This window comes from Vollenhovia emeryi, unplaced genomic scaffold (genome assembly GCF_000949405.1).
Source record: "Vollenhovia emeryi isolate VEMERY1.0 unplaced genomic scaffold, V.emery_V1.0 DF939159.1, whole genome shotgun sequence".
NCBI classification, from domain to species: Eukaryota; Metazoa; Arthropoda; class Insecta; order Hymenoptera; family Formicidae; genus Vollenhovia; species Vollenhovia emeryi.
In genome coordinates this window covers 1,029,226-1,044,782 of record NW_011967207.1, presented here as the reverse complement: position 1 = coordinate 1,044,782, position 15,557 = coordinate 1,029,226, and the positions used below count along the sequence as shown (strand labels likewise).

The 15,557-nt window shown below is 42.4% G+C and overlaps 3 protein-coding genes across 3 annotated transcripts in view; 2 read left to right on the top strand and 1 right to left on the bottom strand.

Annotated features, from left to right (window-relative positions):
* Positions 1-255: 255 nt before the first annotated feature.
* On the top strand, positions 256-1,561 carry LOC105564846 (60S ribosomal protein L27). The gene is made up of 4 exons (XM_012017566.1): positions 256-353; positions 901-1,133; positions 1,261-1,397; positions 1,483-1,561. The coding sequence occupies exons 2-4, from the start codon at positions 915-917 to the stop codon at positions 1,529-1,531; spliced, it is 405 nt and encodes a 134-aa protein (XP_011872956.1). The 5' UTR covers positions 256-353; positions 901-914; the 3' UTR covers positions 1,532-1,561.
* A 107-nt stretch (positions 1,562-1,668) lies between these two features.
* On the bottom strand, positions 1,669-4,441 carry LOC105564845 (probable dynactin subunit 2). Its single transcript, XM_012017565.1, has 9 exons — positions 4,147-4,441; positions 3,878-3,949; positions 3,668-3,807; positions 3,488-3,599; positions 3,247-3,401; positions 2,761-2,998; positions 2,505-2,681; positions 2,325-2,427; positions 1,669-2,249 (listed from the first exon to the last, which is right to left on the bottom strand). Exons 1-9 carry the CDS (start codon positions 4,180-4,182, stop codon positions 2,062-2,064), a joined length of 1,221 nt encoding a protein of 406 aa, XP_011872955.1. The 5' UTR covers positions 4,183-4,441; the 3' UTR covers positions 1,669-2,061.
* A 4,100-nt stretch (positions 4,442-8,541) lies between these two features.
* LOC105564844 (cadherin-89D) overlaps positions 8,542-15,557 on the top strand; it is a 37,631-nt gene continuing 30,615 nt past the window's right edge. The window contains exon 1 of the mRNA XM_012017563.1: positions 8,542-8,703. The gene's annotated coding sequence lies outside the window, so the exon portion shown is untranslated. The remainder of the gene's footprint in view (positions 8,704-15,557) is intronic.

The window sequence follows — 15,557 nt, the reverse complement described above, 5'->3', positions numbered from 1 at the left end:
GCCCGGAACCAATGGCCGCGCACGAGCGGAGAAAACACTGCGCGCTCGGCGAGCGCCTGCGCTGATTGAACCAGATTAAAATGACCCTGCGCTATGATTGGTCAGATCTGGAATTTCATTGAATATGATTTCAATGCGACGCTAGGAAATTTGAAATCACCGGTCGATCGCGAACGCTAGCGGCGGTGGCGGCGACGAACTACTTGGCCAATGGCCGTTGGTATCGCAGACTGGACGCGCCTGCGCACGAGGACCGACCACGGCGGATGCGTCGCGGCGGCTCTGTCGTTCCGCGAGTCCGTGGCGCGGCAGCGTGGTTAACTTCCTTTCGTGCGGTACGAAAAAGCCGTGAGGTTTGTGTTGCGTGCCGCTGCGCGGAATAATCCGCGGGCATCGGGCGTTTCGCGAGTTTTTCCGCCGCGTTTCGCGCCGCGTACGCGATCGGCGTACGTCGCCGGCTCCGTTCGCGCGCCGATATTTGTTCCCGCGTGTCCTCGAGCAATGCTTATTGACAGACAATCGCGGGGTTAACCTCTACGGACCGGGTCCCACGTTGCGCACCGCGGCCGATCGCGCGGCTGTCGTCGATCTCGCGCGATTTCGTTACTTCTCGCGGCGCGACACGCCGCGCGGCGCGTCACCTTCGATTCCCTTTTCTTTTTTTTCCCTTGGGATTAGAAATCCGTCTCTCGCGCAGGTACGAGAGGTTATGTGACGCTCGTTCTAAGATGTTTACATCGCCAGCAGGGATTTGTCTCGCGACGCGACTTGCCTCGGACGAAAAGTAACAGCGCCGACGTGTCTGGTCCTGCGGAATCCTGCGGAAAAACTCGCTCGAATATAAGTTCGTACTCCAAGTGATTCTCCCTGGTAATTTACCCCTTTGTTTCTTTTTTTTAGCGTACACCATCAATATGGTGAAAATTATGAAAATAGGGAAAGTCGTGCTGGTCCTCAGCGGCCGGTACGCGGGAAGGAAAGCCATCGTCATGCGCAATTACGATGAGGGGACAGCGGAGAAACAATACGGGCATGCTATGGTTGCAGGCATCGACCGGTACCCGCGCAAAGTCCACAAAAGGATGGGGAAGGGCAAGCTGCATAAACGTTCTAAAATCAAGCCCTTCGTTAAGGTGAGGTTTAATCTCTCGCCGGTTTTGTTCGGAAGCTTGGAATTGACTCGACTCCAAGGTCTCGGTCGTGCAACTTTTGCCGTTGTTGCGTCGATCGTGGATCTCAATCTGTATTTATAAATTCTAGATCCTAAATTACAACCACCTAATGCCAACGAGATACACGGTAGACCTACAGTTGGAAAAAGTGGCTCCTAAAGATCTCAAGGACCCGATGAAGCGCAAGAAGGTTCGCTTTCAGACGCGCGTCAAATTCGAGGAGAGGTACGTAGCTCAACGTTCTGTCGTTACCGCAAATTCCAGGGTCGCAGTCGCAGTCCGTATTGTCTAATCTCGATTGTTCTTTCAGGTATAAAAACGGTAAAAACAAGTGGTTTTTCCAGAAATTAAGATTCTAATTGTTTCTAAATAAAAGTCTGATACACAGATGTGAAAAGAGGTGAATACAAATTTTTTCCGTCACATTATCCTATGTAAAAGATATATACTGGACCTTTATATGTTTTTTATTATCATTTTATTTGACTCTTAGCTTAAATAACTTATACTTAAGTTATACCTCGTAACACTCGTCGACTCTCCTATATCCGCATCATACACAGTGTTCAATAAAAGTTGTAAGTTTTTTTTTTACCGAAGTTTCAGTTTTATTTTATCGTACAAAGTTGCATTTCTTGCGTTCGTGCAATTGTATAGCTGAACGATTTTAGCAGACTTGTCCTTTCAGCAGTTAGATTAGTTACAGAAGTCGAATATAGCAGCAGAATATTTTGAGAACAGCGACGAAATAATCGTTGGATACAAAACGAAGTATATAGAATTTATAAATCATCAAATAAATAATTCAACGTGGTATACAAGTATAAATGCTACGAGTAAGGCGATCTTCATAAATCGATCTAGGTGCGCTAGGCAGATTTTAACACCTCTATTTTGATGACTTGGTGAGCTTTTTGATACGCTCGTCGAGCAACGCTATATTGCCTTTTATAACCTCCATATTGGAGGCGAAGCTTTCCTGCACTCCCTTCAGCAGGGACTTGTTACTTTCTAATCCAGACGAGATTTCGACTTGCAGTTCCTCTAATTTTATTAGAGATTTACTGAAGACCGCGGCTGAAACACGAGATGCGTCCTTTTAGAATGTTACTTTCTCTTCTGTACAAGCACACATTCGTCACACAATTATACCTTGTTGATGAATGTCACTCAGTGCCAATAATCTTTCTACTGTCTGCGGTAGTATTTGCGACACGGCATCCGTTTTCTTCATTATTTCATACATCTCTGAAATCTGGAAGGACGAAAAAAAAGGGTTTATTACGCGAGACGTAATGTAATGCTGATTTTAACACCCGATTGGTGTTTCACCTTTTGCTCTTGCTCCGATTCTTGTTCCGTCGTCGCTCTCTTCTGCGCGATGCTGTCCATCCGGTAAATCAAAGTGCCCAATCTCGTTTCAATGGTGTCCAATTGATTAACATCCAACAACGCGGCCTTTGCCTCCAGTTGTTGCACAGCTTCCATTACGCCTTCACACTTGAGATTCTGTACAAAAAACAGGAAGGGGGGGAGGGGTCAGAATTATTCGAAATGCATACGCACGAGAAGTTATAACGAATCCTACTTGCGAGAACTTCGACAGCTTGTCGTTACTTGTCCCCACGATATTCTCTAGGCAGCAGAGTCTCTGCTCAAGCTGCGCGATTCTCGCGGCTTCCTGCATCCTCGCCTTTTCTGGCAAGTACATCATCTGATACTTTAGGACATTAGGCTCGACCGATTCGTCCTTCTTTTTACTGTCCGGTAATTTGGATGGAGGCACGCTGGTCTGCTTAAACAGTTCTATTTGCGATACCAATTGCCTGTGTAACATTAATTTAACTCTGTAAAATAATTCTGCAGAGGGAAGAACATCCGGACTGGTCTCTTTCGCAAGGACGCATCTCGATTTAACGCAATTTCTGACTTTTGCGCTTAAACGCTCTTTCCGGACCAGAATGTGAGTTTAAGCACAAAAAAGAAACCAGAAATTGCGTACAATCGAGATACGACCCAGCGAAAGAGATCAGTCGATTTACAACAGATTGTAGGTCTTCAATTTCACTCGTACTTAAGTATAGTGCCTTGCGGATCCGACAGACTCGCGACTATGTCAGGCCCTAGACATTCTTCCAGCTTCAGAGACACCAACTGCTTTTCTATCTGCCGCGCCTGAGAAATGATCTCGCTCGCGGACTTGACCTCTTCCTGGTCCTTCGATTTTTCCTATGTACACCACCGTTGTACGTGTTAATGTCATTACGAACGACAGAATGATCTTAGCACAGTTTCATGGACAATGACGGGTTCACCTTTAGCTCGTTCACCTCTTCGTACAGCTCTTTAACTTCACACTGCAGTCGTTGGAACTTCTGAAGGGGTGTCTCCTTCTCGCCCTCGCCGACGAGTTCCCAATCGCCGAATCTGAAAATACTCGGGTTATAATACATGGTTCTGTGTGCAGGATGTTGTCGAGCATCAGAACCGCCTACTTGTATCCCGTTCTCGGCTTGTTGGACAGACGATCTGAGAAGTCGACCGGCTTCCCGATAATCTGCTTGCCCTTGAACTTGCCGAACGCTTCCTTGGCACTGATGTGCAGCTGTTCCACGCAAGAGCTGTCGGGCTCATCCTGAACAAATCGATCACCAATTGGTACAACGATTGTGGCAACACACGCAATGTAGACTCGGGTTCTTTACCTCGCAATACATTCGTATTTGCTCCGACTCCGGCAGATCGCTCGTCTCGTATACGTCGAGCTGGTCGTACGCCTAAGGCATTGCAAGTAGCGTATATAAAAATGTCTTCATTCGACACACGAGACCATCAATGAACGTAAGGGCCTGAGCAGAATGGCCGTCTTGTATTCTTAAGCCGCGAGACAAGTTATTGTGCGTTACTTTAGGGCAAAGATTCGAAACAAGACAACCATTCTGCCCGGGCCCTAAGAAATGTAAAGGAAACGTACGATTCCAGGTAAATCAGCGTATTTGGGGTCCGCCATTTCTCGCGATTCCGCAAATTGTTCGGACACGACGCGGAGTGTTAGCCGGAATCTTGGTGAGGTATCGTTTACCTTCTGCTTCTTATTGTCACAGGAGCTCGATTCACGAACGAGTCCGACACGGCCGAGGTGTCGTTTTTGACACACGCAGATGACACATGCAGAACAAACTGCGAGTAGTAAAGAAAAGTATAGACAGGCAGTTTCTCGAGCGAGAGTAGTGCCATCTGGCGGTCGTAAGAATCACATAGCTGCGGACGAAGGTTGTAGTTAACGGTGAACGGTAAGAAAGTAAAATTGGTAGCACATGGTAATGCAGAAAGAAAGTGGATAAATTGAACTTATCAATTTTCGGAGGATTCAGTTTAATTTAGCGGACTTTGTAGTGTGACTAATTGAGCAATTTTTGTAGTGTTTCAACGCTCCCTCGACACTTGTGGTTACGGTAAAAAGTGAACGCTATCGTAGGCCATCGATCTTATCGAGCATATTTGGGCAAATGAGTCAAGAATAATATGTAAAGGGAAGTTCCCTATTATGAGATAGGATCGTAATATGGGATAGTTGGATTTCTGTTAAATTAATAGGCATCATCTATTGGTTTTATCGTGAATTTATTGCCTTTGGAGTGAAATCTCTTTAGTGGAAAATTCATTGTTAAATATCGCGCAATTGTTGCGAGAAAAATGTGTGATTGAATTTGGATGTTGAAAACCTGCTGTTTCATATCAGAAGCCTATCTCGTATAATAGAGGATTTTCCTCTACTGTTTTTGTAATTTTTGTAAAGTATCGATTGTTGCAAAGAGAGAAGTTACCACAGTTGAAAAATTTGTGTTAAATTTAACAGATATCACATGTCTCAAACGGTCCACACAAATTTTTGTGTTAATTTAATGTACATATGCTGTTGACGATGTATAACTCTGCTGTTGCAAATCTTATCAGTGAGTGGCAAAGTACTTTTTATTTTAAATTGACGTTGCGCATACAATTACTTGCATGTATACAAATTCTTACAAATATGTATGTATACAATGCTCGACTACAAACTGCGCGCGCAAAGCGCGCGTTTTGTCATTTCTAGTAGAATAAAATCAATATTTTATTCTGTAAATTTTAACAGATAAATCTTGTTACAAATAATATAGAACATATGTGTTGTGTAAGATTAAAAAGTAAGTACACATTGTGTTGTTTTAACATTTCTTTTCGGTTATTTTAATAACTTTACATTTGAGGTCAATTAACACAAGAGCAATATGTTAAATTAACACATGAATGTGTTAAACATATGTATAACACAAAAATTTGAACCGGCATTCTTTTTAACAAGAAAACACAAATTTTCCAATTGTGTGTAAAAGCAGAAAACGTTTTACAAGACTTTGATAAGCTCCAGACAATAGTTTGTTTAATTAGTTCGGGGAGATAAATAGCGCGAAAGAAGTTCCACATATCGTTTCTCTTGATGTTCAACTTGCACACTCTCCTTTCTTCAACCTCGTTTCCACGTAAGAGTCGCATTATTATTCTACGCCGCGGGTAGAAGAGAGTAAGTCGCGAGATTCCTAAGCCAATTGATTCTGAGCGTATCGCTGCATTTTGTCTTGTCGTGGCCGGCTTTTCAATAATTTACTTTCCCCGGCAAATCAAGAGAAATGATCCTTATATTATTGTTTCGTATCAATTCCATTAGCCTTATGATATTGTCGTAAATTGGAGAGCAGTCATATGCGTGTTTTATTGTAGCAAAAAGGCATTTTTATCTATTTAATGATTGTTTTGATTATTTATTTGAAGTAGTTATTTATTTAAAAAAACAAAAAATAAATAATACAAAGTAAAAAAGGGATAGGAGCCGAGGCAGGATGTTAGTGTCCAAATAATATTAATTTAAGGTCTATTGCGAAAAATAATATCTCAGCCAGGGTGACTTTAAATTACAATTATTTAGACACTAACATCCTGCCCCGGCTGTTACTCCTTTATTACTTCGCATTTGTGTTTTTACAGTAGAGCCTTGTGAACTTTATTAAAAAATGAATATATATACATAATATTAAATGTACAGAAAATAATGCGTATAAAATAGAAAGATAATAACATAGAAATCTCTTTTAAGCTGCCAGCAATAGATAACAATAATCAAGCTTTTTAGTCGACATTAATCGGCCAGTGTTTCGATACAGAAAATTTATTTCGAAATATATTACCTCAGCCAGGGTTTGAACCTGGTCTTCCCTACACTCTAGGTCTCACTAGAGACCCTCTAATCAGAGTCCGGCCAACCAAGTTGTCCGCCATGTTTAGTTAAATCCAACTAAAGAGAGAGAGAGAGAGAGAGGGGGGGGGGCGCATTGAATATCTTACTCTCTTTTTAAGCTGCCATCAGATCGAAATGTAACTTAAAATATAACTGCACATCGCACGAAGTTTGATAATAGCGTGAGTTTGCTGTTTATTGCAAAAATGGGTGGATGTGCAGCACCATTTTGCAATTGCACCTCGACAAAGGGATACGCATCGAAATAATCAAGATCAATCACGATAACCTGTCGTTTGTAAGACTATAAAAGTTTATTAAAATCGTCAATTCAAAATTCAGTGGGAAAATCATAAACACGGCGAACCAATCGAAAGCTGGATACCGCGTGTCCAGACTCTGATTAGAGGGTCTCTAGGTGTCACCAATTCGACGAATTCGTTAATGTCGACTGAAAAGCTTGGAGAAGGTAACGAGACGAAAGGATATACAATTACGCAGTTAATAAAATAAAATTTTTGTAGAGTTACGTAAATGAGACGCAAATCGATACTCTGTCGAATCTACTATGATGTAACGCAGATATTAATTGCGACATTAGAGATAATGTTGCAGCGATATTTGACTATCAAGATTCGAAAAGGAGGAACCGACTATCTGTCCTCGAACGTGCTTCCTTCCGTAATAATCCGCGGTGAAATCTATCCAAAATATCCGTTCGATTGATCCGTTTTGCATGTGAATTTCGTCATTTAGCCTCGAGGATTTTCGTCTACCGTGTAACACGGTCTCTTATCTATCTATCTACCGATTACCGGCATGCGATTACGCGTTTCGCATGGAAATGTACTGCAAGTGAGCGTGCAAGGACGGCGTCTTTCGTAGGTGCCGGACCCGTTTAGTCGCGATGTCCTATACACACATCGAAAATGAAACGCGTTCGTACGATTTTTGCTGGCCGCCGCGCCAGAACTAGTCCCGTGCCTTGTCATGCGTGCGTTTCCTCGGCTCTCTTTCCTTCGGCGAGCGTGATAAAAAGAAAAATGCCTAGTCCCTTTCGCTTTCGACCGGCCACTTGGGTTACGTTGTTAGGAGGCAATCTCTTTCGCCAATTTGATAGTGATTTTCGATATAAAAGGTTTCGAGTTGCTCGACCGCTCGTTATGCCACACGTTCGTGCCCCAAACCGGCAAGAACACTAACGTCGAATCGACGTGAATAGGGTCGAAACCGCGTCCCAACCGTCAGTTTTCGAGAATAATTAAAACTCTCGAAACTTTATCCTTTTGTATTAAATGAGTTAACTCGGCAGTTCTCTCCAATAAGACGTTAAAAGTCAGAACGTCAGGACGTAGTGACTTAATAAAAAAAAAAAAACAATCCAAAACTTAATTATTTTCGAAAGCTAACGGCTGGGACGCGGTCTCGACGCGGTTTCGACCCCATTAGCGTCAATTCGACATTGGTGTTCTCGCTGGGAAGTTGGCCTGCAATCGAACGGCTATTGTTTTTCGCCGCATATTCTTCTTGGGCGCATTGATTTTCCCCCGACGGAAATTCCGTGGCACTCGCAGCTTTCGAACAAAGCGCTCGAACGCGCTCTCTAAAAGTCAGCCAGTGGATTATCACTGGCGAACAGTGAATATTCACCGATTCGCAGTTATAATGCACCGATTGACTTCCCGAGAGCGAGGAATTTCAGTCGCAAATGGAATGCCGGAGGAGGAAATAGAAGAGAACGGAGTCTCATGTTTCAATCATCATTAAATAGACATCGCTTCGATAGAGTTTCATTGTAAGCGCGGTAGCCAAGAGCCCGCCGAGAGCCCGACAGGTGTAAGCGAGTGTCAAGGCATGACAAGCCGAAGCGAAGCGGCGACGGCAAAACAATCGGAAATCGAGAGAGGAGCCGAGGAGCGATCGGCGCGGAGAACCCGGAAGGAACAGGTCCTCTCATCTGCCGCTGGCAGGATCTACGCCAGCCAGGTGAGCACAGGTGAGCACACTCGGCCCAGTGTACGGTCGGCCGTCGGCACGGCAAGAAGCGCGCGTAGAGAGGCCCCCGATAGAGAGAGAGGCCGAGGAGAGTGCATTCAACTCGCTCCTCCGGGGGAATCGCGGTATCGTGAATCACGAATCGCATGCGACGAGACGCGACGCGACGCGCACGGCGGGCGACGTTCGCAACACCCGGCGAGGAAGGATCGGGGAACATGCCCTGGAGGTATATCGCACACCCGCGGATACGCATTACTGGTAAGTGAAGCCGGGATTCGTCACGACTCTTGTCGTCGGCCCGGTGCTATTTCGACATTTGGTCTCGGTCGCGGTGGCCGCGGATCCATGAAATACGGAACGCGTGCCGCGTGACTCTCGCAATGCTTTCTTAACTGGCGCTCTTGTACAATTAGGATGTTTTGCACACGCGGAAGCACGTTTGCTTGTGACGGTGGAAAACGCGGTTCTATAAGAACTTTATTAGACGATTTACTTGCGGCAGTTATCAGGTTGAGATTCTATTCGGTAATTTTTATATTCCAGGTCCAGGTTCAAACCCTGGCTCTGAGGCGATATTTTTTCGCAATAAACTTAGAATAAAGTATTTAGACACTAACACCGAATCACGGCTCTTAAGGCTGGTTCATGCAAGACCGTAACTGTTAACTTATGCCGGAATCGGCAATAATTGCCCAATCACCGTTAAAAGTGAAGTGAATAGTTGACTGTAATTGGTCAATTTTTAGCCGATTCCGGCACAAGTTAACGGTTACGGTCTTGCATAAACCAGCCTTTAGTCCTTTATTCCTTCGTTTATCTCATTTGAGCCATACGAATTTTATTAATTTGTTAATTTTTATATGCCCCCTTTTTTACATACACTGTACTTTAATGATTTGTACGTGTATCTCTTGATTTCTCAAATATATCCGCGTGTAAGTTGTAAACGCAGTTCAATCAGAATTCCGATATCATTCAAATAGCGCGAGTAATCGATATGAAGTTGAAAAAAAATTTACTTCTTAAAATTCTATGAATAAAGTAACATAATGTGCTTTGAAAGAATCCCTTCGCGATGCAAATTTTCGTAGAATATAAAAAGAATTCCCTCCCAGTAAGAAATGACTCGTCGATCGATGTCGAATCGACGTCGACACCGTCAAATTGATGTCGAATCGACGTCAATTTGACAGTGTCGATGTCAATTCGACATCGTTTCGACGATTCGCTTCTCACTGGGGTTTCGTATCCGAAAAAGAGCTCAGAATTGATGACGCAGAAGCGAATTTTTTTTTGCGTCATCAATCTGAAGAATTCTCCAAAGTGGGTTCGACGAAAATAGCCGATCGATTTGGACTTACATTTTAAATAGCTTAGAGATTGATGACTTGTCGTAGAACATATAGATTGTAAATAATTTATCCTAAATGAAAGATTTTCCAATATATCTATTCACGTAAAACCTAATTCTCACACTCCTCGCACATATTTTATACATGTAGCCTGATTCTCTTATATATGTGTGTGTGTGTGTGTGTGCGTAGCCTGATTCTTTTTATATTAAACTTTCTATAGACAACCTAGAATTTGTGTCAAATTTTAAGATAAAATTCTACCTGCAACTTTTTATTTATCGTGCATTTTGACACGTGTACTCCACATATCTATTTTAATTTTTATTTCAAGTGATTTCTGTATTACACGCGACGCGTTATATCTAGAATCCTGTCATGAATTTTTACGCGAATTATGAGGTACCAACTTACAGAAAATCTGATTTCAAGAAATGTCGAAAGTTCAATTTGCCATTTTGGTTTTAAATCCGACACGCGCGTAGAAGCCGAACCACGTAAAATGGAGGGCGAGTGAAAAAGTTACGTGATCGGACACGCTTCATTGTGCCATCTCAACTATGCAAAAAAAAAAACGCTCTAATTAACAATCGCTTATATTAAGATCCACGGAGAGCATAATTCCACAATGCATCGAACGACAGTCTGAATTTTCGCACGCTCGCGGTCCGCCCGAAAGCAGGTTACGGGGCTAGCGGCTGGCAAAGTAAAAAGATAAATGAAAAATAAAAAGAGGGGGCGGCGGAGGAGGAAAATAAGGAATAAGATAGGATCCTTATTCCGCGGCGATCGAGCGTAGAAGCGCCGCTTGAATTTCAACACGGCTGCCGCTCTCGCACCGTTTATAAACAGCCGCAAGGTGGAGTGGATCGAAAGAGCGCGCGGGTCAGCGAGCGCTCCCGTTTTGCGAAACTTCTTGAGAAGGTGACGAGGTCAAGGTTCGCCGTCGTGAAAGAGATCCGCGGATGAGGGCGGGAGGGTACATTAAAAAATACACGGATCGGCGGTGCATTTATGTCAGCGAAATTTATAGATTGCTTAACAACGACCGATGCACTCGGTGGAGCAACTAATTTGATATTTAAAGATAAAAAAAGGAAATTGTCTTTCTTCATGTTATTATCTAAACAGAGACAGAGAGTCGACTAACCTCTGGTTAACAATCAACCAGAAAATGAAATTAAAAGTTGAAAGTTACCGATAAAATATCACTAAATTCAGTGAATAGTTAACAGTATGTAATGTAACTAAATTAAGTTAAAATTGTTTAACTTTTTACCTTTTCAACTTAACTTTTATCTTTTTAACTAGACACTATCCAACCCTGTGTTTAACAAAGGCGCAAATATGCTTTTACGATTTTATAAAGTCCATACATAATCTTGTATAAGTAAATTATCTGACAAATATATTCTTATCTATGAAATGCTAATGTCTCGATAAACATTTATCAATTTTGAAGCGCCAGTTTTAAACGTGAAGATAGACGAAAATATGTCCCTAGGAAGCTATAAAGCATAATGCCAACAATAAGTTTGGTTTATCTTAAAGTAGTAAATCTATGATACGATTTGAAGTTGCAAGGAACAATGCGATAAATTGTTATCGCTCAGTGCCGTGCGACTTCCTTCTGTCACACTCATCCCTAACGTACAAACTTTGAATCGAGACAACGATGTAGCTATAACGGGTCATTTCCAAATGGCGATAGACAGATAGTTCGCCAGTCAAGTTCATGAGATAGAAATACACAATTTCACATGCCTGGCAACATTTTTACGAAAATATCCCAATACGTGTTTCAATTTTACATGCAATTACCCGAAAACGATGTAGAAACCTAACGAGTTTTGACGATAACAAATTTTTATAAATATATACAAGACATCGAGTGAATAATATCACAATCGCTCATACGAATTTTCACGAGAAAACGATTGAAGAGAAGAAACACTGTCGTTTCATCGTTTACGCTTGTCCCCGATAGAAATAATGCTGCGTGCCAATTGATTACGTGCGAGGTGGCGTTTATTGTAAACGATTACATAACATCGTCTTCTGGATACTACCGTTAACAAAACCGACGTTATTTAGATTTCTTCGGAGTTTATAACATTGTAAGTGCTTGTTGGGTGCAGACTCGCGTGTTTGCTCGCGGGATTCCAACATCTTGTTAGAGAAACTTGGATGGCATATGTTTATCTAAACTTCTGCGCGCGCCGTAACATTATGTCTCTTCGCGAAAGGACTTATTACGTGCACGGGTTAAACGGTACTACCGGTGCAACCAGCGGCAATTACCGAGCCACTCGGCTAGCCTTGCCGAGACGTCGCAATACAGGCCAGCGCGATTACTTGATATCCGCATGAAAGACCGGAATTCAACACGGTTATCAGGACGCGCATCGCTAATGCGCGTTAGGAATATCGTAAGCAAGTTATCGCAAGCGCCAGGCTACTCGGAGAGAAGGCGCGGATATTAACTTTGGTTAACCCCGGCGTGCTAACTACAATCTACGCTGACGCAACAAACTGATATGAGAGAGAGGGGAGGGGGGAGTAATATAAACTATAACCATTACGTATGTACAGTCTTAAGCCAACGGCACACGATACTATTTTTCCCTACTGGATTGCTTGCGAGAGCCAATCAGGATGCAGAGTTTTGGATCAGGTGACTTAAGGCTAAATCTTAAGGCCGTTGGCTTTAAGCCGATTCTGTTAGAAAATGGACGAATCAGAGTTTCTTTAGGATTTACTAGATGTGTAGTGAAGTTTATCAAACTTCTGGTCGTGAAATAGGCCCGTATTTATAGTCGTTTCCCAATTCTCCTCTCAAGAGTGTATCAGGTGAGGATACTCAGATTGGAGATCAGAGTTGTCTTGAGATACAGACGATTCAGTAGTTACATTTTGATTAAAGATCAGCCGTATTCAGCTGAAGAGGGGGCCGATTACTTACCTGAAATTCGTCTTGAGTGTCAAAACGTCGATTAAAGCGGCGATAAGCAATTTTTCTCGACTCATCTATTAAACAGTGTCACGTCTCAAGACTGGTTTTAGCCGAGTTTTCCAGCAGAATCACGACTATAAATACGGGTTCTCGTGTACTATCACAGACCTCTGTAGAAGCTGTTTGAACTACAACCCGAGACTCGTCGACGTATAGGTGGGAATAAAGATTATGAAAATGTAAATCCTAGTGAAGGCATTAATGAATAAGACTGTACGTTCGAGTGCAGCGATATCGATTTGACGGTAATTGATATCCGCGAGAATTCTTGCGGAAGTCGCGGTTTACGTTAACAATTCTGGAATAGCTATCGACACTCGGGCCGACGTAAGTATCGGCTCGAGAGCTACCAGCCCGGCTATTGCCGGCGGTCGCATTTCGATCGAATTTTTCGTCGCTCGCACTAATTGCGTAATTCCATTGCGACCGACCGGATCCGGGCGCCGATGGAAATTGTGGTAGCGGTCGATCTGGGTCCCGTCCTAACTCTCCAATGCACGTGCAGGCGAGCATTTCGCTCCCGTGGCATTCTCTGCGAAAGGGCACGTGGAAATTCACACGCGCGTTCTTCCGCACCTGCCGTGCGAAGTGGTGCCGTCGTGTCCGAAAAGCAAATTATCCGCGGCGTTCAAAGATCCGCAAAATTTTTATCAAATGCCGAGCGCAGTCTTGCGATATCGTTGATCCTTACATATCTGCCACGGTGTGATCTGTGTCATTTAATCGTCTGAGTTCGCAGCACTTATTAATTTTTACGGTAAATTGTGGCTTTTATAGTTTAATGTAGCTTTTCAACTAGCTCTTCTTGTATCTCCAGTTGATTCAGAATGTATTTTATTTGATAAAAATTGAGGTCGAAATTTATTTATCAATCTTTTTTATATCGTTCAATTTTCATTTCGTGAGAGAAATCGATTTGGTAAACATCTTATTGTATAATTAAATAATTGGTGCCAAGTGAAATTGTGCAGGATCTACCTGTACGTTGCTGTACGGTAATGCCTGTTGGAAATCGGTCATTGCAATACTTGTCTAAGATTTATGTGACATAATTTTCTTTTAAAAGAATGCCATTTTTAAAGAAACGTACAGAGTAATAATTTTTTTCTCTGGCACTTTTTCAGCAAGAAACGCGCAACAAATAGAGATATTAATTAGAATTTGTTTTTCTCATTTCGTTCCGCTGACTTATAAGACGCCATCGTGGTGCCAGCTGACATGAATGTTGACCCTAGAACTCCACAGTGCTTTACACGTGGATCCACGAGATCTGCCGATAATTTCATGTCGCTAGCAGTCTTGGAAATTTCTTCTGGAAATTAAACGCTTGTGTTTTGTAATTTGAAATTTAACAACCAGAATTATTTGAATTTGAATTTGATAATCGTGTTCTAGTTGCTGTCAAGTGGTTGAATTTACAAAATTGTCATTTCACAATGAATATCACTGAAAAAGGCAATTAAGAAAAATCTCTTTAATCTTTAAAATCTACCGTTGATTTTTATAGATATAAATATATATTTTCCTTTTGCATCGGGTGTCAATTAAAATAGTGGATTTTTGTATCTGGTTTAATATTCAATTTATTGAATTCTATCCACTCACGTTACAAAATGACAGCTGTTTAGCTCGAGCAACTTCTCGATTATTATTCTGCATATACACTGCGTGTAAATATATAGTAATAATTAAATTATGCATTCTGTACGTGTAGAATACTATTGAATTTATTATCTGCGCTCCTAAGGAATATGGTTCGCCGATTATTATTAATCGGCCATTAAACGCATTCGCGTTGATCGCAAGGCGGAGTTTCGATAGTACAATATCCGTATTGTTTGCGCTCGGCGCTTGAGATACCTACCGGATCGAGTGCATCGCTGAAGCCTCGTCCCGCTAAGCCCGGCGAAATCCTTCATTAGTCCGAGCGATGGTCCGCTCGAGCGTGTCTCTCTCCTCGCGGCGGCGTATTCACCGATGATCGTTCGAGCGTGACGCGCGACGGTCCGGCATCGCGGTCCACCATCATGGTCCAATGGTCTTTAGTAGTTTCTTATCCGCTGCGCTCATGTCTTCCTGAATATTCCTAAACGCAGACGCGGAAACCAGATCGAGATCGAGAAACCAATTCTGGAATCCACCGCGAACGAATCTGGAATGATGTTTGATCGTTGCTGCAAAATTTCAGGCTAAACGGACTAGAACTGTTGTACAACTTCACCAAATACCCAAGAGACCGAGTCCGCTGTATATCCGCTGAAGTTATTTGAGAAGATTAGCGACTGGAAGCGTTTGTGTTTCTCTGTATTATTTCTCTTCCTTGCGGCGAGTTTGCATAACTCACGTCGACACGTCCGGAAATCGAAATGCCAGATAATAGAAAGTCGATATAATATGGATTGTGTGTACGATAGATCTGCATTGTTCGATCTACACAATAAGATGAAATGTCATTAGAAATACGCGCAATGTTAGAATATCGCCTGATATCTATCTTTTTCCTACTCTCTAAAAGTCAATCAGTGAATTATCACTGGAAACGGTGAATAGTCACTGAAAATTGCAATGGTGTACTTACAACTGGAAATCAGTGACTATTCACTGCTTTCAGTGATAATGGTTGATTGACACATAATGCGATTGTGTGTCTTTTTTACTAATTACGGGCCCCAAAATGGGTTGCTGTCTTTTTTTCCCAGAGAGTGAAGTCACTGATTTATAGTTACAAGCATACCGCTGCAATTGTC